General features: G+C 45.2%; 1 protein-coding gene across 1 annotated transcript in view; it reads right to left on the bottom strand.

The window, feature by feature from the left end:
- Positions 1-26,431, bottom strand: part of LOC131282273 (protein spire) — a 126,366-nt gene that overhangs the window by 11,110 nt on the left and 88,825 nt on the right. The window contains exons 8-10 of the mRNA XM_058311687.1: positions 24,358-24,488; positions 23,885-23,996; positions 23,693-23,816 (exon numbers count right to left, since the gene is read on the bottom strand). Of these exons, the coding sequence (XP_058167670.1) occupies positions 23,693-23,816; positions 23,885-23,996; positions 24,358-24,488 (367 nt within the window). The remainder of the gene's footprint in view (positions 1-23,692; positions 23,817-23,884; positions 23,997-24,357; positions 24,489-26,431) is intronic.

The following is a 26,431-nucleotide window of genomic DNA, read 5'->3' as shown; positions in this document are numbered from 1 at the left end:
TTATTATTGCCTTTATTTACAGCACAAAAAGGTGGAAAGGGGGTCAGCTGAGCATGGAAATAGTGGGGTTGGGGTGCGCCTATAACAACAGTTCAACCCTCGTAACGCATTTTATCCTTGGGGACCTCATAAAAACGTACACACCACCGAGCGTCCCCAACGTTCGCAAGGACGAAACACAACGCACACACATACAGAAACACACTGTGAAAACCTTGACATACACTGTCACCAACACACTGCGGGACACAGGGAAACGCACACGCGCGCACGCAGAATGCAGTCTTCCCGTTTTCACATTTTCCCTGTGGCCCACCACGTGAGAGGTAGGACACAACGACGGCGCCGACGGAAAGGTCGGCCTCTGGGGGTTTTGGAAAGGATGGAAAACCCACTGAACCGAACACTAACCCACTTATCGATTAACCGAAGCAACCGTCTTTGATGACTCCGGTTTCGGAAAAGGAGTCCAAAATAGTCCCCGTCAGTTGTGTTTTATGTTTTTCCCTCTTGGGGCTAAGAGGCTTTTCTTTGCACTGTACGACTTCTGCCCAACACTTGCAAATGGCGAAGGAAACCGCTGTGCTTTGTCCTCTCCCACTGTGCGAAGGATTGCGAAAGGAAGCTCACGCAATATCGACCCGAATCTGCCTGCCCGTTAAGCGCGTATGCTGTAATTCAGAACGGTGAAACAATTTATGACAGCAACGCACGATACGCTACACTCACGCACTCGGCGAAAACAAACGTTCCCAAGCTGGAAGGGCTGGCTAAGGCTGGGAAGGAAACTGTTACGCCAGAAGCGAAGCACAAACGCACGCGGCGGGCACGATTTGACCGAAACCGAAACACCTAACTAAACAAATGCCTCGGAACGGAAGCAACATAGCGCTCGCTCACGACACGCTGGAAGCTGGGGCCCAGAATCGTGCACGTCACGAGAGAATGGCACCATTTGCCATTGTTGGGGCGAAAATAAAGCAATGGACGCGCGACCGTAGACCCGAGCCGATGTTCGCGCGGTTAGCGTTCGACAGAGACTGAAAACGGCGAGCGAGTTTTCCTTCGGCGTACGATGATGGCGATGGTGAAGTCGCGGTTTTGTAACCCCCCTTTTTATCTCTGCCACCTTGGCGGTGTGGTTCGTGGTTGTAAGGGGAAACCGGGGCATAATAGATCATCGAGGAAGAACACGTATGGTTCTTTGCTAGTGTATTGTTATGAGAACTACACTTATTGGTTTACATTTTTTCAATCGTTCGTATTTTGCCCCCGGAAATATAATTCATATTTTTTACTGAGCGATCGATTTAGGAAGCCGTGTAAGCTTTGGTTGGGGAAACAATTAAAATTGTAGTTTTTATTTGTCCCGATCCTTGCTAGTAACAAAAATACCGTTTCCCCCTATCCTCGCCTATTTTGACTCTTTTCTCTTTTTAATAGTTCCCTTTTTTGTATGACAGGTGCTGTTAAAGGGAGTCCGGACTCGCAGTTCCGGAGTTCAGTCTCTAACAACATTAAACATATTTTTTGATGATTATTATTTTTTCCGAGAAATTATCATATTTTCATGTGCCTAACTCCAGGTTTTCCGATGACAGTTTTAGTTTGAAATCGTCATACATTTCGGTTAAAAGGGTTCGTGATAGTCTTGCGGTTGCGCTGGTTTGAAAATCGGCCCATGAGCGCCAGGGTTCACCACCTCGACGGCGTGGGTTCGAATCCCAAACGAGACCGCACCTTCCCCTGTCGAATAAGCCTTTAACGGGCAGACATGACCAAAATCGGTCGATACACCAAGAAGAAGGAACACATTTTGAACAAACTCAAGATACAATTGTGACGCAGAAGAAGAATGGTCAAATGGAACTATGCAATCTAACACTAGTTCTACTGAAATAAAGAAATTTTAAATAATTATAAACCATAATAGCATTATAAACCATAATAGCATTATAAACATAACTTTTGGGTTGAAAAGGCGAAGGCGGTGTTGTACGGTGGTGGTATAAGAGAAGTAAAAAAAAGGAATACATGGTCCTTCATGCCCTTACTTCCCTTACTTGCTGGAAACTAGGTATGAAAAGCCCTATCAGCACATGCGCAACTTCTTCCATCATCCCTTTCAGTCGCGCTCACACCAACCATACCCTATATCGGTACTATAGTAACCGCTTGGTAGTGGTTATAGCAGCCACAGTGACAATTGTGCAGTCCCTGACCCTTCTTCGCGCTCCCTTTCTTCCACCATCGTTTCGTCCTAAAAGGCGAACATAAACAAAACATCGGTCTGTCAATGCGCGCATTTCATAATAAGCCTTTCTATAGCTGTGTGTATAAACGCGAGGGCCGACGAGGCGCCGGCGCTTAACTGGCGCTACACCGGGTGACGATGATTTATCATTACTAAGAGGGAAATACTAAGAGTCATCCTAAAGGCGTAACCTAAGAGTATCTTTTATCTTGGCGTTATGTGCACCCGGAGTTTTTTTGCAAGTGTAAAGAAAAAGAAAACGTTTATTGTACCAAAGATTGTATCCACATTTACGTGACTTTTGCATACTTCCGTTCTCGACTCCCTATCTGCTGGTTCTCCTTCTTCCGAACACCAAACCACTTTTATTTGACACTGGCGGCTTGTCTTGTAATATCGATAGTCATCATGTGCACAGCACTTGAGTAAACAGGAACAAGATCCGCTATCTGTCTCGGTGTCGAGCTCTTTTATCTGCCGCGGCCATGCCAGCGAGGGATGCGTTCCTCGAACTCCTGCTGATGTCTGAGGCTTTTCCGATCAGCTGATCCTGCTCGGTTAATTCTACGGGACGTTGATCTACGACGAATGGTTGTGGTGCGTGGTTTTGGCCGAGGATGATGTACATTGTACTTGTGATTGTTAACCACACGACGATCATGTTGACCAGTTTGGGGGATTTTTGATGGTGTAGGTGGAGTCGTCGAAACCAATGTTGCATTCAACTCCGGAGTGGTCCAGTTCAGGGGAGGTTCAGTGAAGTTCCAAATTGGAGTTGATCCTGTTGGATTTATCGTCCCATTCCAGCTTGGTGTTGTCCAATTCTGCGACGGCTCGGTCCAATTCAATGACGGAGATGAAGCTGTTGGGATGTATGTTGCATTCCAGTCTGGAGAAGTCCAGTTCAGTGGTGGCTCGGTGAAGTTAAAAATTGGTGTTGATCCTGTCGGATTTATCGTTCCATTCCAATTTGGATACGTCGAGTTCTGCGAAGGATCGGTCCAATTCAATCCAGGAGATGGAGCCGTCGGGATGTATGTTGCATTCCAGTCAGGGGTGGTCCAGTTTAGAGGAGGATCGGTAAAGTTCCACGATGGAGTTGATGATAAAATCGGTGGAGGTTCAGTTATATTCGATCCAGGCGGCCAAGCCGTCGGGAGAACCGTTGCATTCCAGTCTGGAGTGGTCCAGTTCAGTGGTGGCTCGGTGAAGTTCCAAATAGGAGTTGATCCTGTCGGATTTATTGTCCCATTCCAGCTTGGTGTTGTCCAATTCTGCGAAGGCTCGGTCCAATTCAATGACGGAGATGAAGCTGTTGAGATGTATGTGGCATTCCAGTCAGGAGTAGTCCAGTTTAGTGGAGGATCGGTAAAGTTCCACGATGGAGTTGATGTTAAAATCGGTGGAGGTTCAGTTATATTAGATCCAGGCGGCCAAGCCGTCGGGAGAACCGTTACATTCCAGTCTGGCGTGGTCCAGTTCAGTGGTGGCTCGGTGAAGTTCCAATTTGGAGTTGATCCTGTAGGATTTATTGTCCCATTCCAGCTTGGTGTTGTCCAATTCTGCGACGGCTCGGTCCAATTCAATGACGGAGACGAAGCCGTTGGGATAAATGTGACATTCCAATCTGGAGTGGTCCAGTTCTGCGGAGGCTCTGTAACATTCCACGATGGAGTTGACCCTACAGTAGGGAACGATGCATTCAAGCTCGGAGTTGAGGCAGTTGTCGGTACCGTGCCATCGGTTGTAAGGGTAACGTTCGTTTGCTCTTCCGCGTTGATGAAACTCACTTGACAAAATGACACCAACAGGAGTACACTGAAACAACACTTTGCTGCCACACCAGCAGACGCCATCGTAGAGTGAATGGTCCTCTTCAATCTACAATGAATGAAGGTATACTTCCAAGGGGCCCATCTCTCGCCGCTTTATATATATCAGCATCTGCGTTATCAACAGGAAATCGATCAACATATCATATATGCCTTATCATACGTTATCGTAATTGCTTTTATACAGAGCAGTACTACGAGTAACTTGCTCTTCCTCTCGTGGGTTAACTGACCTAAGTGAACAGGAGAAGAGAATCTTTGTTTTTGTTTACCCAAAATTACAATTTCTCTGCAATGATTCACGAAACCTTCTTTGTCAAAACATTTGAAAACGTTTTATCGATTTCTGCGACATATCCGGCAACCCTGACGTCATTAACTTCCGCTTTGACGTCATATACATTATAGTGTGTGTTATGCAAATAAGGCACACCGACGAAACGTACGAATTCTGCGCATACAACGCAGTTGTAGCAAGGAGCAATATGCACAGGGATATGCTTTTCGTGCTACGTTCCAGGCGTAGTTCATGACCTTGACATTCAGATGCACACGGGTTGCAGCAAAGATACCAACCAACTTGCCAAACTCTTTATCTCTGTTGCTCTTCGCTCGAGAGCGGTGCAGGACGTCATTGCCAGAAACTTTTCCCTGTTCAACCTGGAAAATCAATTTCACTGTGGAGCGGCAAGAGAAAAGCTTTGCACGGGGAAATGCCAAAAGGAAAGATAACGTAAGAGAAACGTAACGCCACACATCAGCCTAGAATTGAGAGTGATAGCTTCATTAAATATTCATTTGTGAGGGACAGGTACAGTGGGACAGAATAATCTATTACATCCAGCTCAAGCGACAATAAAGTCGACAAAGTGACAATAAAGAACGTGAATAATTAAGAGACAGCAGATGGCTGACATATGCCATTTCCAGCACATTTTGGCACATCACACAAAATTTGCAATTTCCATTGCTTTGCAACATGACTCAAGATGGGGGGGGGGATGCCGGCTGTTATCAGCAGCCAAAAAGGCAGCTAGACAGTCTGCCTAGTGATTAAGCGATGGGCAAGATTGGTCGGTTTGTTGTAAATAATGTTGGCATGTATCTTTATCTGCGACCAAAAAGACAACTCAATTGGTGCAGTGGTGCTTCGTGATAAAGCTTTGTTATCAATGATTCCATTCAACTCGAAGGTATTTCCCCTCCGTTGTAAATCCGTTATTGCTCTTTTTGGTCAAATTGAGATTGATTTTATTGGCCACTTCCGATGGCGGTTGGTTTTTACTCACTGTAAAAGTATCTGAAACATGGCCGACAAAAAGTAGGATAGGGAGATAACGTTGATTTAATCAGATTGGCGTTACGGATGAAAGTAATTCGACTTATGAGATATCACAAGAATCTAACCGAGAAGAAGAAGAATCTAACCGTAAGAAAACCGATAATCTAACAGCCTTATCTATCCCATAGTGATTTGATCATCAAATAATCGATATATTCTGGCCAGTAGGGCCGGATTACAATCCATGTAAATAACCCTGATTATGCCCTTGTTGCGTAACGTTTGATGCTATCAATATTCAAACATTACAGTAAAGAAACCCCTGCCGAATCATAAACATTCAGGGTTTAACTTCTACTAAAAGAAAACTAAATATCAACCAAAGATCCAATAAATTCGTAGGGTTGCCTTTCGGGTTTACGATTTGGTTTTGGGAGAAAGTTTTACCGGTTTGTTCAACTTTTTTCTCATGGCGTGCAGACGAAACAGGCTTCAACGAAGGGTACATGTTTGTTGTGGCTTTCGTAGTAATATTCTCGACCCGAGCGGCGAACGGATATGAATTTATAATCCTGCGTGGTGGGAATAAACCACCCTTTACTTTGGGCATTCCGGGCTGAAGGTTATATCTGATAACTAGCTTTTTATTTCGGCGCTTTCACGCAACAAATCCATCCGGAGTGGATAAAAAAGCTACATTTCTTATGGTAGACGAATGGAAAGGAAACAACTTTTTATTAATAGCATTTTAAATGAAAGGCTGACACGAGGATGACTCATCAGAAGTGCATAAAATGCATTGAACACAACAAATGTTGCTCTACATTAGATATTGAGTGTAGTGCTTCGCCACTCTGTTGTTCACTCAATCATAACAAAACAATCATGCGAACCACTTAGAATATAAGCAAACGATAGTCGGGTTTCTTGGTGATGGAGAAACCCCACGTTTTCCACCGTCTGCAAACGGGTGGAGGACGCTTCTCTGTGAGGCTCGTGTTCAGGTCACGGTGAATCATTTGAAATGTGCTATCGATTTTTTCCTCCAGTCGGGCGCTTCGTTGGTTCATAGTGAAGTGGTACTTTCCCCAATCAATCACAGTACCTTAGCCTCTCCAGACCTTTCTAGTGTCACTACCGTTTGTTAACTATCTGATAGGTAAAGTGTACGTATGTACAACAAACTGTGTGACATTAACCCACTGGGAGCGACCGAGCTGAAGGTAAAAGTGATACTCCGGTTGTTGTGCATCGAAACACATCCAGTTTGACAGGCTGGAACGGTTTGCATTGTACTTCGAGAAAGAGTCGTCAATCGATTGGACACATCTGCACAACACGTCACAACGATCTCTTGGATTCCGTTTCGTGGCGGATCGATCATCTCTGACAAAACGTTGTGCTACCTGCGGGTATGAAAACAAGTTTATCTTCTTCCTCCAGCTTCGAACACGTGCCACAGACTCCAACATGCTTCACCAGATGGCCGAGGAAGGCTTTTGCAATGTGCCCAAGAATTCCAAACATAACACACGTCGCATGGCGGATGAAGCGTCACTTTCACTTCGACCGCCAGTCACCTGACCTCAAGACATAGACCTCGACGCTTTTTTGCTGGTGGATGCTGCAAAATCTACAAAAATCGCCTGTCTTCATTCACCTCCTTCCCTCTGTCCAAAGCCGTTTTCGGCACGGAGAAACATTTAAATTTCGACCTCAAGCCCGAAAAGGGTGGCGCAACGATCACGATAGCGCCCCGCGGGGGTATTAAGCGGTCTTTAGAGACGTCCCAAACGATTCCCAACACCAGCCCGAGAGGTTGATTCTGATCTGCTTTGTCCATTTCCAGGGAACCCTAAGTGAAAGGTGATGGGTTCCTTTCCATGTTACGGCTAAGGAACGAAAACGAAAACTTCATTGCGGAAGCGGATCCGACCCGAATTCGTGTTCGTCAGGTTGGTGTTTTGAAAACATATCGTCAACGTGCCCACCTTCCTTACGATACGAGGATTGCACCATGCGTTGAATTCTTCCGTCCGTTTCCGTCCTCACGTAACGGTCACTTCCTATCTCGCTTCCTATCCACTCGGAAGCGACCTTCTTCCTGACATCGACGTTTCACGTGACATTTAAGCTGCTTAACTCTTCCCCAATATCGACCGACCAGCGCCTCACGGTTTTGAGGCGGAAGAACGCAACGGTAGGATGGCATTACCTGTCATTCCCATGGCCAGTTGGCGCAGTTTGGCGTTGAGGTTTATATAATCCATCGTTGCATCTGACCAGTCCGGTCGGGTTCAGCCTTATGGAATAGGGCGGGATGAGTTTTTATTGCCCTGCTTTCGTTTGTATCGTCGACGAATTCCCAAATGGACACAAAAACACTAAGCGCTTGGCACACGATCAAACCCAAGAAACCTATGGAAAGGTTTCGTTCGAAACAATTTTTAAACGCAGTTTTAAGGTTTTCAACTGTTGGGCAAAGTTTTTGTGTTTTTCATTTTCAAAATTTCAAGCATTATGGTCACACCGAACTACCGAGTCATTCGAAAAAGCACGCACTTTTGAATGCTATTTTTCCGTTTTATACACCACAGTTATGAAGATATGATAACACGGCATTCCATGACAAACAACACACTCAACCACGGTTCCGGCGAACGGACGAAGGTACGACCGCACACCGACCAAATCTCGGTGCCTACTAAACTCGAAACGTCACCGGGTTGCTGTGGGAAGCATAAATTGCTTTCTCCATGCTCCGCGCTTTCCGTCTGCCATGCTCCCGCATCATGTATGCATGCTTTCGTTGTGGCGGCAAAAACGATGGAATCCTATGTGCCCATCATGGTAGTGGTGGAACCCTTGGGGTAGTAAACACAATCAGCCAGGCCAAACCAACGTCGAAAGCTTCCGAAGCGTCAGTGTCAGCGATGCTCAACCGATGTTTGGAGGTATTTGAGTTGATAAAAACTCTGTTTGTGGTATCATCTGGGACATTTGATCATATTTTCACGAGTTTAGTGTCAAACATTAGGGTTGGTTTATCAGAAATGGATGGAATTATACGAAAACAACAAATGGAATGAAACGAAACCATGGGCAAGAATGGTATAAAGCAAATATTGTAGGAATAAAGAAAATATTGTAAATCCAATTTAAAAGTTTTAACAATTTAGCCATAAACACGTAAAATACGAAGTGATTTGTAATCAATAACAAAAAGGTCTTTAAAAGAGTAAGAAGAATGAAGCCTTGACTAATAAAAAAACTTCATTAGACACATTCTTAACCATATCGAATGCTTATTGTTTTAAGCTAATTTTGAAAAAGTTATACCAAATATATCAAAGTTTATCTAATTATGATAAACTTCGCAACATCGTACATAGACGAAAAAAGTTTGCCCATATGCATCCGAATAAAATGCAAGTCTCGCAATCAGAACGGTGAAAGGAGAGAGTTTTGGTAGAATTTTTTACGTAATATTTTTTTTAAATGCAATACAAAAACAAAGGATAAATTTAGAAGCTACACTCAGATAATTCTGATTGAATGGCAATAGTGTACCTTTAAATGTGTGTTGGCGAAGATTGAGAATCTCTGTCAGAAGCGTTGGCAACATAGCGAAGCTTTCGATCCGTTCAACAATGTCGTCGTACACCCGTTCACATGTTGAGTGGTTCGTTTGAGAAAAGGATATGGGTTGTTTCGTGCCAAATAAATCGCATAACGTGGCATTAAATGTCTTCCATACAAATGTGTTGTATTTTGTAAATCATCCTATCTATTTTTGAACCGATATGAATGAAAAAATCCCCGGCATGGATAGCAAGAAGCACAATAGTCCTTCGTCCCCAATGTGCCAATCAATTTTGTTTTGGCGTGGGCTGAACACAGTCGAACGAATCGACCCTAGTCCTTCGTGGTAGCCTTTCGTCCGGCAAGCTGATGGTGGTTACACTCGATCGAAGCTTGTTCATTCCTTCTTTTCCCATCTGACCATGCTTTGATTCGATATGCGCAACACGAAAAGCCAATTTGACGACAGGACACAGGCAGCGAGGCAAGCTTGCGAACGGGAAATAATTTATTCGCTTCGTAGATGAGGTTATCCTGTTATGTTGACTACACCTTGCAAGGAGTTTGTTGTTCACCACCGGCTTCGTACCGCACAATCCATTGTGGTGGGATTTTTCCCTTCGAAATCCACGGGGGCGTTAATCCAATGAGCGTTACGGATGGAAAGATTAAGGATACGCGAACCAGTGCATCAAAAGCATCCGTGTAGCCAAGAGGATAATTGAATTTCACGGTTACTAGGTACCCCCTAGGCGTGGTTGATTTTCTACCTATTAGGACGACATAATTTTTTAATCCCCTTACCAGGCAGTGATATAAGCAGGAAATTTTCTTTTCGACCAATAAAATATAATTAATTAGATGTTAATAATAAAGCTATAAAAATTCGTGTTCAAACATGTAACATAAATAGACACACATTGAAATACCACATTGCCGAATTCAGAAATTAAATTGGATCGAATTTAGAAATAACAGAAAACGAATTTACCAGCCATTTGTAAATATGTAAAACAAAAGTAATTCATAAAAATTGGAGAAAATTAAAAACAGCTTTTCAGCTTAAAAATTGACCAACTTTTAGTGGGTTGGTTTTAAAAAGTTCAACATTCAACATAAAGCTTTCGCTGTTGGCTCACATTTAAGCTTCAAACTTTCGCGACCAACGCGAGCTTCCCCAGTAAGCTTAAAGCTCTCATTTCGTTTTGTGGTGAAAAAGTTTGAAGACTCGGAGGTAAGGTGGTGAATTTGTTTCTCGCGAAACGTATTTCAGTTGGTTGAAGCAAACCGTTGGAAAATTTCGAGTACGTTTTGCTGATTTAGATTTTAACATTAAGTTAGTTTAAATACCCTCTATAGCTTGATCGCATCAACTTTTGAATATTGTCAGTAACTGGCTAGAATAAAAATATCTCCATAGGTCCAAATTTTCCGATAAGCACCTCTTTTGTTTTCTGCGCTTCTGCCAACGCTCTAGTTTCCCTTTTTCGTACACCGAGTTGCTCGGTTTTTCTCTTCCATTTCCCCAGTAATCTGCAACCTTCGTTACATTTCCGATCTTCAGCACCAGGAAAGAAAACACAGAGAACAAGGGAAACGCGCAGCCCTAATCGTAAAGCAGGGTAAACTGAAGTATATAAACACTTTAAATGTGCACGACATCCAATGGCAACGGTCGAATAAGTCATTGACATGTTTATGAGACATTGTTCCTGACCGTTCCCGTCTCATGCGGATAATTTACAGAACGAAACTCATCAAGAATCTCCTGTTAAGGCCATTACTTAGTTCCAAGTGGAAATGGGATATGCAAAAACAAACGGCCGGGAAGCAAACAGCAAAATGCAGCCTTTATCTTTGATAACGCACATAATGCGTCTGAAGAAATGGAAAAGTGGATCGCACGACAGTTTAGGTCTGTAACATAAAGATGAGAAAAGGGGTTTGTTTTCGTAACAATAATTTTTAAAAATCGCGATAAAACTGTTTCTTAAATATAGAATGGCGGCTTTAAACTCAACCAGTGCAATTAGCTATAATACACAGGCAAGAAGACAAACAAACAAAGAAAGCACCTCAAATGCATCCACTGTAGCATTCAACGCCATTGGATTCTCTCGGGCGGAACGGCATTAAACGTTGCTTCCAAGACGACAATTTCAGACTCACACAAGCCCTACCATTCGTCAAGATGAACTGCGTGTGATAAAATTTGTTGGAGTGACCGTTTGATTGCCGTCTGATTTTAGGTGCAAAGCCAGAATTTGCATACCGTTAAAACCAGCCGCTACTCGGAAAAGAAGGTAAGAAAATTAAATTAAATTTTTATGCATTTAAGATCTTCCTTTTTTTAAATTGTCATTGTTCTTTTGCTTTTGTGATTCACTTCACTCGTTCTAGCTTTCTACAAATTACTGCCATGCTTCGATACACACACGCACACCGAACCTAATTTAATTTAATAATCAAAAACCTCACCCAACCCAGCGGAACGGGGTTCAAACGTGCTGTCACTGTCACAAACTTAATAAAAAAAGCACTGCTGTCTCCATAAAAGTCCAAGTCTATGATTTTTATGATAAAGAATCCAAAATGTCACCGGACCGTTCCTGCCCTGGACACGCGTGTGTGCAACCATTATCGCCCTTTCGGTGGACTTTCTGTGATAAGTGTGGAAAAAGATTTTCGATCAAACTCGATGGTCAAATTATGGGACACAATCTGAGGCAGAAGATGAACAAAAGAAAAAAAAACTCCAGCCAATCGATGGTCGTAAAATTTTGGGTCCACTAAGTTTTATGTCTTGCGTTTTGCTCCGATATCGATTGAGGGAAACCCTTTTTTTTAAAGAAAGATGAACATTTTAAGAGCGAGAATTAAATTATGATGCTCGTAAACGTGTGACACAGTATGTGGAGGTCTCGACAAAAACGTTTCCAGCCAAATATGATATCGTTTCGTCATGGAAAAAGCTTTGTGATACGCTGCAGAAGTATATTATGTTGCAGCTGCATAATATGCTGAAAGGTGTATGAGGTTTAGCCTTAATTGTAAACTTTTATAACTTTCCGTTCTCATACATTAAAAATAAATAACTATTGCTTGGATGAAAACATAAACTACTCCTTAGATACGATTTTTTAACACAATCGTTTCTTCGTTGTTGAAACAACACGGGTACTTGGCTGTCTTAAAGCAAGGAAAACCGTGTGTCAAGCAAACATCCGGAATGTTTGCACACTTCGAATCAGAAAGTGCTGTTCTCCGTTTACAATCGCTTCCCGTCGATCAACGCGATCGTCGACGAGAAAAAGGGAAACCGGAAAGATCCTCCGGAAGCCCGAAACTCACACTGGTCGTCCGACTTCACCATCGATCGGTATTGACACGGGTGAAAGTTATTCTACCTTCAGCGCAGCGCCAAAACTCACAAGAGAAGATCGCTGATTGAGACATTCCTACAGAGCGACACGTGTAAACACTTCATCTCATTCCCCGAAGGATCCCGCGGAAAAACGCGAAGTGAATGGGACTTAAGCTCGCAATAAATGGACATAATTAGTAATACCGTGTGCGTGCCGGTATGAAGCTGCACGTAATTAGCGGTATCGGGTGTCGGAGAGAATGTAGCCGGTATCACCTTCCCTGCGCATGACGTCCAAAGAGAGAAAGAGAGAAAAAAAAGGCAACAAGCTTCACCTTAACCTCAACAAACTTCCGACAAGACGCGCGATTCGGAGGATCACTTTCCTAACGGAAAAATGGTCCGCAAATGGCTATCATCGATCAAAACGGGCGATTCTTTTCCTCCCCGCACAATTGCGCAATTGCGCGGATTCTTTTCCAGCATGTGGGAACTGTTGCCGTATTTTCCTTGCGAAGGAGGAGGAGTCCATCGCTGATGATGTGTGATGGAAGGCTCAATAGAATGGAACGATCACCACACGGTGATTGTGATTGACAAGCGCTTAGGGACGGTTAGGGTGAACGGTGTGCAATAGTTTGAAGAAGGAGGGAAGAAGCATGTTGGGAATTTGTAGGAAAATGGATAGACCACAACCAAGCTGATTGTGCAACATTGTTATTCTACCGAGGTGATCGTATGAAAACAAAAAAAAAAATTCTTGCATCACAACTTCATTTTCAAAGAATAATTTTCCCATATGAGTTACGAAGAAATATGTAGATCAAATATCAAAAATCAAAAGAGAGACATTAGAATGTAAAGCGTGCCTCAATCAATTCAAAACCACACTGAAGCTACCAATCTAACAATCAAACGTTTCCTGAAAATGTAAATCTCCCCAATCCGGGTGGAGAAACGAGAGCACGATGAAGCCATTTCCAGGCTTCCTATCAGCCGTGCACGAAACAAAACAATCTAAACGATCGATCTACATCGGCAAGCAAGAAGAAGACAAAAACCATTGCTATTTCGGACACGGTTTGTGGTCGAATTCATCGAATGCCGGCGCCTGATATTTCCCTATCGTGCCGGACGCAATCTTGACAGCGATAATGGAGAGATGAGATCGCGAACGAGATGCCATGATCATTTCACTCCCCTGGAGGGGTGGTCCAGAGGCTGCCGGTGTGTCAATTAGCAACCTACGGTGCAGCACCGTGACATAAATCAGATTAGCATCCCTCAGAACCGAAGACACATTCCCCTACGAAAGCCGGCGGGGAAATCTTCACCACAAATAACCTTAACCTGGTTGGCGTTTTGTGCGAGAGGCGCGTGGCATAAATTGAAACCATTCCGATCGGGTGATCCTGATGGGGAAAACATCCTAATAAAAAAAAAAAAAAAACAGGGAACTTGCTCGTTAGAAGTGTGTTAATCCAATGAAGTGAGCCCAAGAGGGAGAGAAAGAGAGAGAGAGAGAGAGAGAGAATCGCGAGGGCACGACACAAACCCTTTGGAAGGAAACAGGGAATTCAATTTTGTTATGATCAATAATTTCAGATAAAATTATTAGCTGTAAACAAAACAGAAAGAAACCAGGGAGGGAAAGGGGATAAAAAAGGGATGCTGCACCACCACCACCAGTGGGGAGGCAATGGATCGAGAGACTCTTGGGTGGGTTTTCTTTTCGGGCGGCAACAAATTGAGGTTGGGCTCGGCGGCCTCGGCGAGGGCATCCCTAAAGCCGGGCTGGAATTCGAGAGCCCACGCGCCTTATACGAGTCGATCCCGCACGAACGCGCATTACGAGACTCGAGGTCGACCCCTCCTGCACCGTTTCCTCCATCCCCGGCTGTGCGTGTGTGTGCCAAGGGTCTTGATTGATATTATCACCCGCCAGAGCCCTACAGACCCACTAACACACTGTCCGAGGTGCGATCGGCACGGGATGTCGCGGGGAGGAGGGGTGGGTTTCGGGTGCCATTTCCAGATGCTGCCCCGGGAACGGGTTTGAAGGTGAACCGCAGGCGCTCCGGGAGACCGTCCCTCCAAAGGGTTCGCCCAAATAGCATCATCATTAGCGACGGTGTTTATGGTAATGATGTTGTCGGTGGAGGTGTTTTTTGGGGACCGAAGGGAAGCGCAGATGGAGGACGGGACGCCATTCAGACGCACTCGCACAGAGCGCATTGATTACGGACCGAGTCGATTATGCTGCAGATGCGCCAACCGGGGCCATCCTTTCGCTGCGCCCTTCATCGCAATCACGAAAACCCATTTTCAGAGTCCCTTCGAGAGGAAAAACAAAAACACAACACAGCTCACCATCTCTAGGATGGGCGAGTGCAATTTTTGCAGTGGACGACCTCCGATCCCATAAGGAAGGTGCATAGGCGTGCAAGAGTAATCGTGTGCACCTGCAGCAAAACAAAAAAAAATATTAAAGGAACGCAAGGGGATGTAAAGATGCAATGATGATAACCTTCATTTCCCTTTGGCTCGTTAACAATATGCCGTCAATTTTCACGATCCCCGGTGAGCTTTTGCAGGGCGTAAAATTACCTCAAGGTGAGCATAGTAAGCATGAGCTGCAGTGTAGCTGGACAAACAATAAAATTTAAAAATAAATAGAAGAATGCTGTGTACAATATAAAGACATATTTAAAAGTAATAAAACAAGGAATATCTTAAAACACAAATTAATGTTTTTAATGCCTAGTTTAAAAAAATGTTAACGATGTTATAAAAATAAATTTTATTGACTATAAGAAGGGAGGTTGGAAGTTTTAACATACCAGGCAAAAACATGAAACAATTATATAAAGAGTTTGATATTTGACACAATCATAAAAAAAACATCAATGACAGCAAAGTATAAAGTTTTATAAGATAATAATTTGCTGTTACAAAAGATACAAATAAGAAAGAAAGAATATTGTCTGATGTCGATGCCTTGGAATAGAAAACATAAAGTAATCTATCCAGAGGTCACATCTTCAAACGAAAGACATATAGGAAACTCTTCTCCAATCAACCAGTGTCATGACAAGACCGATCCTCTTTTTCGCTCGCTATGGAAAGTTTCCCCGACGTCATTCACAACCGGCGGAAAATCGATAAGCCGATTCAGGAATGCATCGAAAGGTGAAGCAAAACCAAGCAGCATCCACTTCAGTTGATAATGAATCATAACCTCAGAGTCTCCAAAAGGCGTCCGAGCGAAACATGGTGCGTGTGCGTCTTTGTGTGCTTGTGGACAACAAACCATAATCCTCTTTCTTCCGTCCCGGCTCTTCTCCCGGTTCCTCGATGAGTTCGCTTCTCGACAGCTTCCACTTCTACTTCCACTTCCTTCCGTGCCGATGCCGGAAGAGGATGACACCAAAATGTAGGTTAGTCGTGTTTTGCTTCTCGGCCAAGCGTGCCATTCGTACGGAGTTGCATTTAGTTGCATGCTGCGCGACTAGGATGATTTCTCACTCTCTTTCTTTCTCTCCGTAGTGACATGTGTGAGATATAACTCGGCACAGTGGGTGAAACAGGTTCGCCACAATTAGTCACTTCGTTTAAACAAATGTGTAAATAGAAATGTTGACAATAATAGCTATGAAAAATAAAATTTAAGATATTTGTCCGGCACAATTGTTTGAGGAAGATTATTCGCCTTTCTAAGTTTCACAACCAGCTACGAACAAAACAAAAAAAGAAACCATTTTATGTTAAACTTCTATCAGATATCCAAACAATACAAGGTTGATCAAAGATGATACAAAGACAAAAATTCAAACATCACATAATATAAAATTTAGATGATAAACTGGATGTCTTTCAAATGCGTTTTCCACCTGGTGGTTTCCTCTGGCGGCAATCGCTTTCATTCCCCATCATGCTCAACATGTTGCATGCGTATCACCACTAAAGGCGGCTTTTGTCCATTCGTTCGGCCGCTCTTAAGATACGTGCGCGTCGGATTGCACTTTCGGCGCGTGTTAAAAGTACATTTTTATGCTAATCGAAACCGGCCGGGACGGCATAATCATGCCTATCGCCCCGTGATCACGTGTAAGGTAGGTGTGAGTGTATGTTTGTCGTAGTTTTTCTCCAGGATGACACCCAAAACGAGCCCGAAGAAACGAACTTGACCCGGTCGGGTACGGTCGGGTGTTCAGTTCTTGCGATTCGACGTTCAGAGATGCTTACATAAAGCGATACCGAAGCCACTCATTTACATCCTAACGACCCCGGGGGAAGGGCGACGTCCTAATTCTATCTGGTTTAAAATTGGGCTGGAGGATGGGAACCAACACGCACACACAACGGCCATTACGGCAGTATTTTCCGTCACACATCATCCGCAAATTAGCTGCAGGTTGGTTAGGCAATCGGTGGGCCAACGCATTCGAAAGGGGAATCAGCGCGTGCCGGTGTCGTTTGGGAAAATGATGCACCATAGTTTTCAATTTGTCCTGTCGTATTTTTTATTATGTGTGCGTTTTGTTTGGCCCTTCGCTTTCGTTTTCGAACCGCACAAAGGTTGGGAGGGAAAACACGAAAATTAATTACCGTAATCAAGCGAGACGGGTGGAATTCGCCTTCGAGTTCGAAGTGTGCATTCACTTTGCGTTGACCAAGCCGGAGCTGGAACGTCGCACAAATGGATGCGTTTTGATTGCCGATGACGAAAAAGCGTCCCAAAACCATCGACAACTACGCCTCCCATGTCGGAGGAATGCGAAGTGACGTCAAAATGAAAGAAAAAAACATAACGTGCTCAGCGTTTCTTTTCAGCCGGTTTCCATTCCGCCACGAAAAGCGCCCACTCGGAATGGGAGGGACATGGGGACGGAAAATGTGCACCAACAAACTCACATAACATCGGGAAAATTATGATGCCTCTTCGCGATCGCCGCGATCCTACCGGTTTCGACCGTACGAAACCTTCGAACTAAACTGTGCTCTTTATGCGCAGCTTTTCGGATAAAACGGGTGGAATTTTGCAAAAGAAAAAAAAAAGCAAACCAACCTCATCTAGCAAGACTTCAACGAACGGTTCAGCGACGAACCGTTGCGCGTGTCATTCGTTTGACCAATAAATGGTTTCTTTCTAACGCCGTTCGATGCTCGACTTAATTGTGAATGTTTTAATTAAAACGATCATCGTCAAGGGTGGAGATTCGGTGGCACTGGGGACGCAGGCGGTGGACATTATGATGATGTTATCGTCATTTTTGCATTCCAAAAAAACCAAACGAAGGTTTTAATCGCAACCGGGTTCACCGACCGACGGGGGATGTTATTCGGGGTACATAAATTATGGTTTTTTGTGTTGCTATACATTTCTTTTTCGGTGTGTGCAAAAACTTTTTGATCAAACCATTTTTCCCGATCCACACAGTTTTGGTTTTTCTTTGCAAATAAGCAAACGAACCAAATTGGTTTCGATTTAGTCACGCAAACCACATAATGGGGGGGCTGTTAACATTTTTCTATTTATGTAAACTGCAGTTAGGGTTTAAAAAGGAAAAGGAAAAGTAGACACAATGCTTTAAAAAAGAGGTTCAACAGATCAAAGCACGCGAAAGGAATTCGCATTCACCATCGGCTTTTCTTGAGGAAACGTTCCAATAGTTCACGGATCGGAACGAACGGCCACTTGAAAGAGAAGATCCCTGAGAAAATTTATTTAATAATTGTAATCATTATTCCTCTGCCCAACGTGCGCGTCCACAACCTTCCACTGCTTCACCCCCTGCCCTCTTCATTGTGGCGGCACTACGATGTCTTTCTTTCTTTGGTTGATTGATAATTTCCTACCGGGTAGCATTATTCGAGTTTCGTACCTTTTGGAGCTTACGTAAGGAACGACACCCTTCTACCCCTCGTTCCCCCCATTATTTCCCATGAGCAGCAACCTTGGTGGAAAACCGGCAAAAAATAAAACCAACGTCACCCGAAGCCCTTCGGGGAGCAAATCCACAGGAAAGAATAAAAGCATAACCGTGCAAAACCGAGCGAGCGGCGAGCGCTTTTGTCGGCGGCAGACGCGCCGAAGAAAGGAGGGCAATTTGCGATAAGTTTTTTTCCCACAGTTTCCCCAAAACTCCCGGTCGCGCACTGCAACGAGGAAAGAAAAAACAACCCCGACTGCTGGAACTGGCGGCCAGAACAATCTTACATCATTGGCGCGGGGAGGCAGAGGAGACGAGGAGTTGCTGGTTGGTTGGCACCGATAGCGATAACGACGCTTCCCGACACCCAGTGACCTAGACTGGAGCCTGAAGCGGATGGCAAACGGGAGGGGGGAAAAATCGGCGAAGAATTTCTACGTCGTCGGAAACGGGGAACGGGGAGGAGAGGACGTTACATGGCAGACAGTGAGGAACCGACGACGTTGGCACGTTGTTGCGCATGGGAGCCACAACGATGCTTCTTTCCCGGCAAAACAAAAAGACGTTGCGCGCTACGGTCGGAAGCGAACCCGGAAAAGTTGTTTATTTTCAGCGGCTTATTTCTGGCCTTCGGGTGGCTTTACTCTGCCGGGTAGAGGCGAAGAAAGAAACACGCTTAACAATGTTGTTACACTTGACGGGCGATCGTCACGCGTCGTTCACGTCCGGAGCAGCGATCGGTTGTTCAGACCGATATTGGCGATCCGTGAGAGATTGTTGCCGGTTCATCCCGCCGCCTCTAATGAGTTCCCCTCCATACTGTTCGATGGCGGTGGAAAACAAGGCATCGATCTTTCTTTCTCTCCCTTCGAAAATGGGATAGGTTGCAAACATCAAAGACAAGAAGTTGACGGCAACACTCCTAACCAAACGCGCCTCCCGAGGAGGTTAACCAGCGGTATTTAGCGGTCGAGAAATATGGCATGCATTTCGGCATGTTTTTCCTGACTTTCCCCCACCCGGTCATAAACAGACGAAGAAGAAGAAGAAGCACTGTCCCGGAACCCTGTTCGACAGACAATAATAAAAATCGATCCCGATCGGTCACAAAAACCCACCGAACACATTTTCTTCGTGATTTCCTGCGGCGGGTTAGATTCCTCTTCCGGATACTTTCGTGCGAGACGGCGGAGTGGGGGGCAAACGACGATAATTAATCTTCGATGCTCCCGATGTGGTTCGGGTGAACGAAAAAACAGAGAGAAAAAAACCCGCACAGGAACGGATCACCTTCCGTCAACTCGATGCTTTCCCAGTGGCGCCCGGAAGTGGGCGATGAGAGGACGCTTAGCACCGGAAGAAGGCTGTTCGTGCAGCCCCGTGTGTCTCTCATTTTGCTGTCCGATGGTTCGAGCGACGGCGAGTCGGTATTAAGACGCGCACACTGAAAATTGGAATGTTACCGTCCCGCCGCGTGTGATCGATTTCCCCGAGCGACGATTTTCTTTCCCTCCTCTAATTGATACGTTTTGGGGGATGGGCGAGCAGGCAAACGGTGATGCTAGTCATCATTGCCTCGTTTCAAAGTTCAACAACTTTTTTTTCTGGGGTTGGAAATTGTTTCCATCGGCTCGACCTTGGAAGGACAGTTTGAACAACAACACGAGGCGTGAGAAACAAACGGTTTAGAGACAATGACCTGCGACGCGCATTCTTCACAACTTTGCATCGCTTCAACGCTTTTAATCCACCGAAAACAAGGTGTGTATGAGTGCACTTACATTGGTTACGCAACGGTTTGGAAAACCGAGCGCCGAGAGCATTGTGTACCGAACCTCTGAAAGCTGAAACCTGAACCTTCGACACACACCGGTGTTGACAGACGCGTCCACCGCCATCTGGGTCGCCCTCGGGAGGTCTCTCGGTGAGCCGTTGAGCGACATTCGATGTCAAAGGCATCAGCGGCGATTGAAACATCGGTCAAACACGATCGGGGTCGCCAAGTCACAATCCCAACGAACACCCTCCGGTCACCCGGGACCCGGTTCTCCAAACCACTTGGACTTATGGCAGCACAATTTAATGCTTCCAACAGAAGGAAATGTCACACGACGACAGACCAATCTAAGATAACCGCCGAGCGAAGCCGTGTATACCTAACAAGGATCTACTGCCACATATGGACGAGTTGTACAGCATTAGAATCCGAACTAAACACAACCACCACCAACGTGGACGGATACAACTACCAAGACACGGGACAAAACGAGTAACGAGTCCTAAAGCTGCCGATACTTACTGATATTGATGTACTGAAATGGATGAAGTGGAATATTGATGGAAAATGTTAGCAAGCCGCACCCTGGATGGAAGATGAGAGAATGAGCGGTGAATGGTGGATAAGTTTGGTGCACCTGCAGTCATGAAATGGGCCCTTTAGAATTACCTTCAAATAGATCTATACTTGAGTTAAAGGTTATTTGCATTGTAAATATCATTTTTTTAAAATAATCTCGTGAACTCACAAAACCTTTCAACTCTTCTTTCTAAAATTAACTCTTCTATATTCCCAGTCATGAAACAAGCAACCGGAAAGCCTTTCTTCTGTTGATAATTTTTGTGTGATTCATTAGAAACAAAAGACACTCTTTAAACGCGCTACGGTGAGAAAGAAATACATAAGTAAGCTATGCAAATGTGTAGAGATGCGTGAGACAAATCAAAGCATATTAAAATATATGCACCACCCAATCAAATTAGGTGCCTCCTCTGCATCGCATAACCTCCACTAGGTTGGTAAGTGCGTGAACGGAAAATGCTGCAGCACGAGAGAAGGGAGGACAAACCTAATGAAGGCATTACGTGGTTGTAGTCCCGACACTTTAGTCACAAGAAGACTGTCCACGAGGTGTTTATGATACGCCGTGCAAGTGCACTTGACTTCGTGCGGCGAAAAAGGCAGATGAAAAGAGAGACTACACACACACACATCAGTTGATTGCGTGCCGGTAATCTACAACATGCGCTGGTCTACAAATATCTTTTCAATCAGGTCTCAACATCAGTGCAATCACCGCCGCGCGCTGCACACGATCGTGATTAGTTAACGTGCTACAATGTTGCCACCATCAAGATCATCAGCAATCAGCATCACCATTAACCGGCAAGAGTAACAACAACATTCTTCGGCCCTGTCCGATGGGAGCGAGTTGTGATCTCCGCGGTACTTTCCTTTACCACGCACGGATATGCACTTTTCTGCATTAATTTTTCCCACGCACACTCAGCACACTCATATTGACCGAATTTGTATGAAAAGGATAAAAAGCGGTGCTTGCTTTCGAATGCACCGTTCGTCATTTGATGCACGTGTTCATACGCTTGTCGCTACAAATAAAAACAGAAAAAAGCTTAGTGCCCGCCCTGAACGCACCCCACACGTAATGGATGGTAGAAAGTGCAAGTGACGGCTTTGGAAGTTGCAAACGCGAGCAGGCACAAGGGTGTGTGTGTGAGTGCACACGCAAGCACAAGGAAATAATGATGATGATGATGATGATGGCATACCGGTGCATCTCCTACGCCATGTCTGGGAACGGCATCATGCATACAAAAGTGCAGGAAACCCCCCGTCTAGAGTAGGTTTTATTATGATGTTTTTTGTTGCGATTGTGTTTTGGAGGATTTTTCCTTCTTATCTGTCTCTCAAAACGATATGCATTCAACATTCGTAACCCCCTAAAATGCAGCCAGGGCTGGAAAGTGAGGCTTGATGTTGATGAGTGACTGTCAAATAAAATCTCACATTTCTAGCATTGTTGCGAAAAATAAGATAATGATTAGGTAGTACTGCAGCAACCTGTCCATCCACTAACATCTCACTCGGCACTTTTCCTACTCACATGATTGATTTTTAACGTGAATAAGTGATGGAAATCTCCACACTCGCCGCACATTTTAGCTAACCGAAAGGCGAAAAGCCGCCCTACTGACCGTTCATTCACTCCCCGAAGCCGTTATCGAACGTCGATCGGACAGGAAGGAAGTTGGGTCGACGTCGAATTCGCACGCGCGTCCAACAACGGGAAAAATTAATAACGATCGCAAAACAACGCTATCGGACATTAATTGCCCCCCGCCCCGCCGCCCCGGTGGTGACCCCTCGCCGTGTGGGACACGCAAGCAGTTCGCCCTTCACCCGTTTCACCGCACACAAAAGATTTCAACGGCTGCCGAAGCGACGAACTGCGCACGCGGTGAAAAGTAAAGTTGTAAAGAAAAACAACCCGCTCATCTCGCAGGATCGTCCGACGGGTCTAGGATTAGCAGCGCTTTCCTAGATGTGCCAAAACGCACAAACGCGGCTGCTGGAGCGGTATTTGCGTTGGGGAGTGGAAATGGGGTTTGTGAAAACCGGCGCGCCCGATGGAAGCAGGAAACAAGTTTCAGTGCCGGCTGCTAAGTGACCGGCGACCAATTACCCTACGGCGTAAGCGAGTGGTGTAAAATTTCCAAAAGAGCAGGGAAGGGTTCGGGGGTAGGGCAGGGCGGTGGGGCACAAAATAAACTCAATCATAAAAAAAACACACTCACACACGAGACGAAAACTGGTTCCTTTCCGTTCAACAACCTGCCGCTGAGCTGGCGGCATCCAACGGTACCGTTGCCGGTGACTGCGGGCTTAGCCAGCTTTACTCCAACACCCTCACTCCCCTCAACAGCCCACCAACCAACGGCCGGTCACCGGTTGGCCCGCGGGCGAGATAAAGTGAGACAATTAATCATCGAGATCTCGTTGACGGTTTGCTATTAATTTAAAAAATCCCTGTCTGCGCAACTCGATCACGTGCGTTGTGAACGCGCGCTCCGGTTATGCGTGCGTGTACGTGCGTGCGTACCGTGATTGACACGTTCGAATGGGTGCTGCGTGCCGTGCATTGGTTATCATATACTCGCTATACAAAAACGGCGCCATCATCCGCGTACGGAACGACATGTCGCGCCCAAGCGGGAAACCGACCGAATGGGGCGGGAAACATCGGTCGATCGGTTGCTAATGCTCTGGAGGCACCTGTTTCTATAAACTCGGTGCCTACGACGGCAACGACGGTGTAGGCGAAGTGATAGTGTGATGAAATTGAGCTATTAAACATCAATTAAGTCCGCGGCACGGTTTGAACTTGGCGCACATTACTCGCAATCAGTGGCTTAATAACTTCTATAAACAAACTGGGATGGTTTCTTTTCCTGCATTTGTGGCCTTGTGGTAATCTGCGCCCCATTAGGAGGCTTATGCTGGGAGGTATAATTCAAGGCCACAGGACAGTTTTAACGGAAAATATTAGCAAGCGTCAAGCTTCCGAACTCTTAAACTCTAATTGATCGTCGATAGAGCAGAATAATTAGAGCACAGTCGGTGAGTATCTAATCGCTAACGGTACGTACGTCTTGACTTCAGCTTCGGATGTACCGGCTTCAGCACGCGTCCCTTGCGGATCGAGTCCAGCAGCTGCTCGCGGGGGCAGAACACTCGCTTCAGCGGTGCGGGGGCGAGTTTCCTTTCCGATGCCTACGGAAAGAGGAGCGACGGGTGATTAGAAGCTCGAGCGAGGGGTACTCTGCCGCTGAAGAACTTACCTTTCGCAAGGGCGGCCTCGAGCGGATGAACTCCAGTATGACGGCGTGTGCGTCCTTCTTGACCCGCGGTGGAATGTCGCCATTCACCATCACCTTGCGTAGATTGTACTTTCTGTAACGGGAAGGTCCCAGAGGAAGAGGCTCGTTAGGTTCGGTTGCTCTTGAAGGGGGGGGGGGGGGGGGGGGGCAGTTCAGAATTGAAAGGGTCACTCGAGCGAAAGGGGCAATGCCGAGCGATTGGCGAGATCGAGCACAATCGAGCTCGATTATCTTCGTCGGCGATCGTGCACGTCGTGCGCGCAAGTCGCAGGAATGTGTCTCCAATTCAGAACCCGCGCAGAGAAAGGAACTGGGGTGATTGAAGGTTGCACCAGGCGCAACGGAGGAGAAGCCCTTTCAAGGTTAAACTAATCAAACACTCCCTCGCTCCGGCTGCTCTTGACCTCTGACACGCTCGCACCGTCGCCACTTACCTGGAGCGGATATCCTCCATCAGGATTTCGTAGGGTGTCAACTCGTACTCTATCGGCGTGCGCGAGAAGTTGATCTTTTTTAGGCGCACACCCCGCCGCAGCTCATCCACCACTTGCATCCAGAAGCGGGCCTAAAATTGTGGATAAGAGAGAACATTAACGAGAGTGTTGATTTGAAGTGGTTCAATTATTTTAAACCAAGTTTTAAATTATATAAATTACATCTAAGAAATTATAATCAACCAATAAATATGGAACTTTTACAAAAGAAAAAGAAAAAGCAAACTAAACTGCATTATAACAAACAAATTAAAAGAACAACCATCGCAACCGTCGCCCAGCATGCGCCGTCTCGCGGTTGACGAAGTGGCGCCTAACCACACACCCGGTACTCATATTTCATTGGGTGCGCAATGCCACAGATTCAACGGAATGCGTAACGAAACGAACCGTCCATCACGACGCGCCGGACAGACGACGACAGACACGGCCGCTGCAAGCGTCGCGGACGGGAAAAAACGGGACAAGATCGGCACGGATCGATCGAGTATCAGAATTTATGGAATTCGTGTTGGTTATGAAACCACCGAACGGTGGTGGAGGGGCGAAGGGGTTTACATTTTACCACCACGATCACGGTGGTGACAAATCTAGCTACTGGAGCAATGGGGAGTCCTCCGATGGGGGTTGGTTTGTCGAATAATGGGTGAAAAATAATTATGCAAGCAGCAATCAAGTGCAACGATGGATAGCTTTTGAAAACTTTCGTTTCGAACGATTCCTTTAATGAAGTAGCCTTTGAACGTAAATCGATTACGGTTTCTGTTGTGTTTTACCAACGTTGAAAATAGGCCAAATTCGAAAACTTATGCTTATTCTTCTCTTTTACAGAGACATCTTTCGTTTACGGAGAGTCAAAACTAAACTCCTATTGCTATAAATCGATAGTTCTTGAGAAAACTAGCAGAACTTTTTCTTAATTAAATATCCTTTAAATTTTATTACTTTTTTCAAGTTACCACTTTTAAATTAACCTTCTCAAAACATGCTTTATTGCTCATTTTCAGTTTCAAAACTCCAATGGAACACTCCAATTTTTGTTCGTTCGGTTATTCAGTTAAAAACTATAACCTAAAAATATGTTGTTTTTTTTAAATTGATCCTCTTAATTCCAATTCACTAATCATTCAATGCTTTCATTAATTGGGTTCTTTAAGTGACACTTTCAAAATCGTCTAACCTTTCGAATTGGTAAACCAATAACTCACGAGCAGCAGAATGCCTTTTCTACCATTGCAATATTTCACAACGCGCAATCTGCATGAATCATCAAGAAGCAAAAACCCGCTCAAACCAGACCGGACTAGAAACCTCCGACAAGAGCGGCCCGTCCGTTGCGCAAAACGGCGTCCCATTCACAAATATCACCCAACGGTCCCATAATTCTTGGGAAAGACACAAACGGTCTCGAGAATGGAGCCCAGCAGAACATATTTAACCATTTCGGATGGCCAAAGTGAACGTTCCACTAGAACCGGACACGCATTCGATGTGTACAATAAACCGCGGCAGCGACAAGTTACTCAATTACTGGGGAGAGCGTGGAGTTTCCAAAAACGACCCAAACGACCAACCGTTCCATTCGCGTCCCAGCTGGAGTGGTAAAGTGTCGTCGGCAAAGTAAAGTGCCGCCTGGGAGTAAGCCGCTTAGGAAAACATTAGTGTCGAGTTCGGGGACGCGGTCTCTGTTGCCACCGGCGCGCGAGCGATCGAACTGAAGCAACCAACTTTGTTCGTGGTGATTTAAACGGGTGCAGGCGACGAACGGTAGCTGGCAGGAATGCCTAACAGGGCGACTATGATTTATGGGTGGAAGGTAGGTTTTTCCGATTGTTGTATTCATGTTTCCTACCATTTCTTATGCCTCATTAATAAGCGAGGAGTAGAAAGGAAGCCGACCGAAGCCAATAGAAGTTATGGCTGGCATTCTGTCTGAGGCTTTGAGAATGCTTCTTGTCTGTTTGGAACGGATTCAAACTCTATCATTTGCCGCCTGGATGTAGTCATCAGTCAC

The sequence above is a fragment of the Anopheles ziemanni genome, chromosome 2 (genome assembly GCF_943734765.1).
Source record: "Anopheles ziemanni chromosome 2, idAnoZiCoDA_A2_x.2, whole genome shotgun sequence".
NCBI classification, from domain to species: Eukaryota; Metazoa; Arthropoda; class Insecta; order Diptera; family Culicidae; genus Anopheles; species Anopheles ziemanni.
This window is presented reverse-complemented; position numbering and strand designations above follow the sequence as displayed.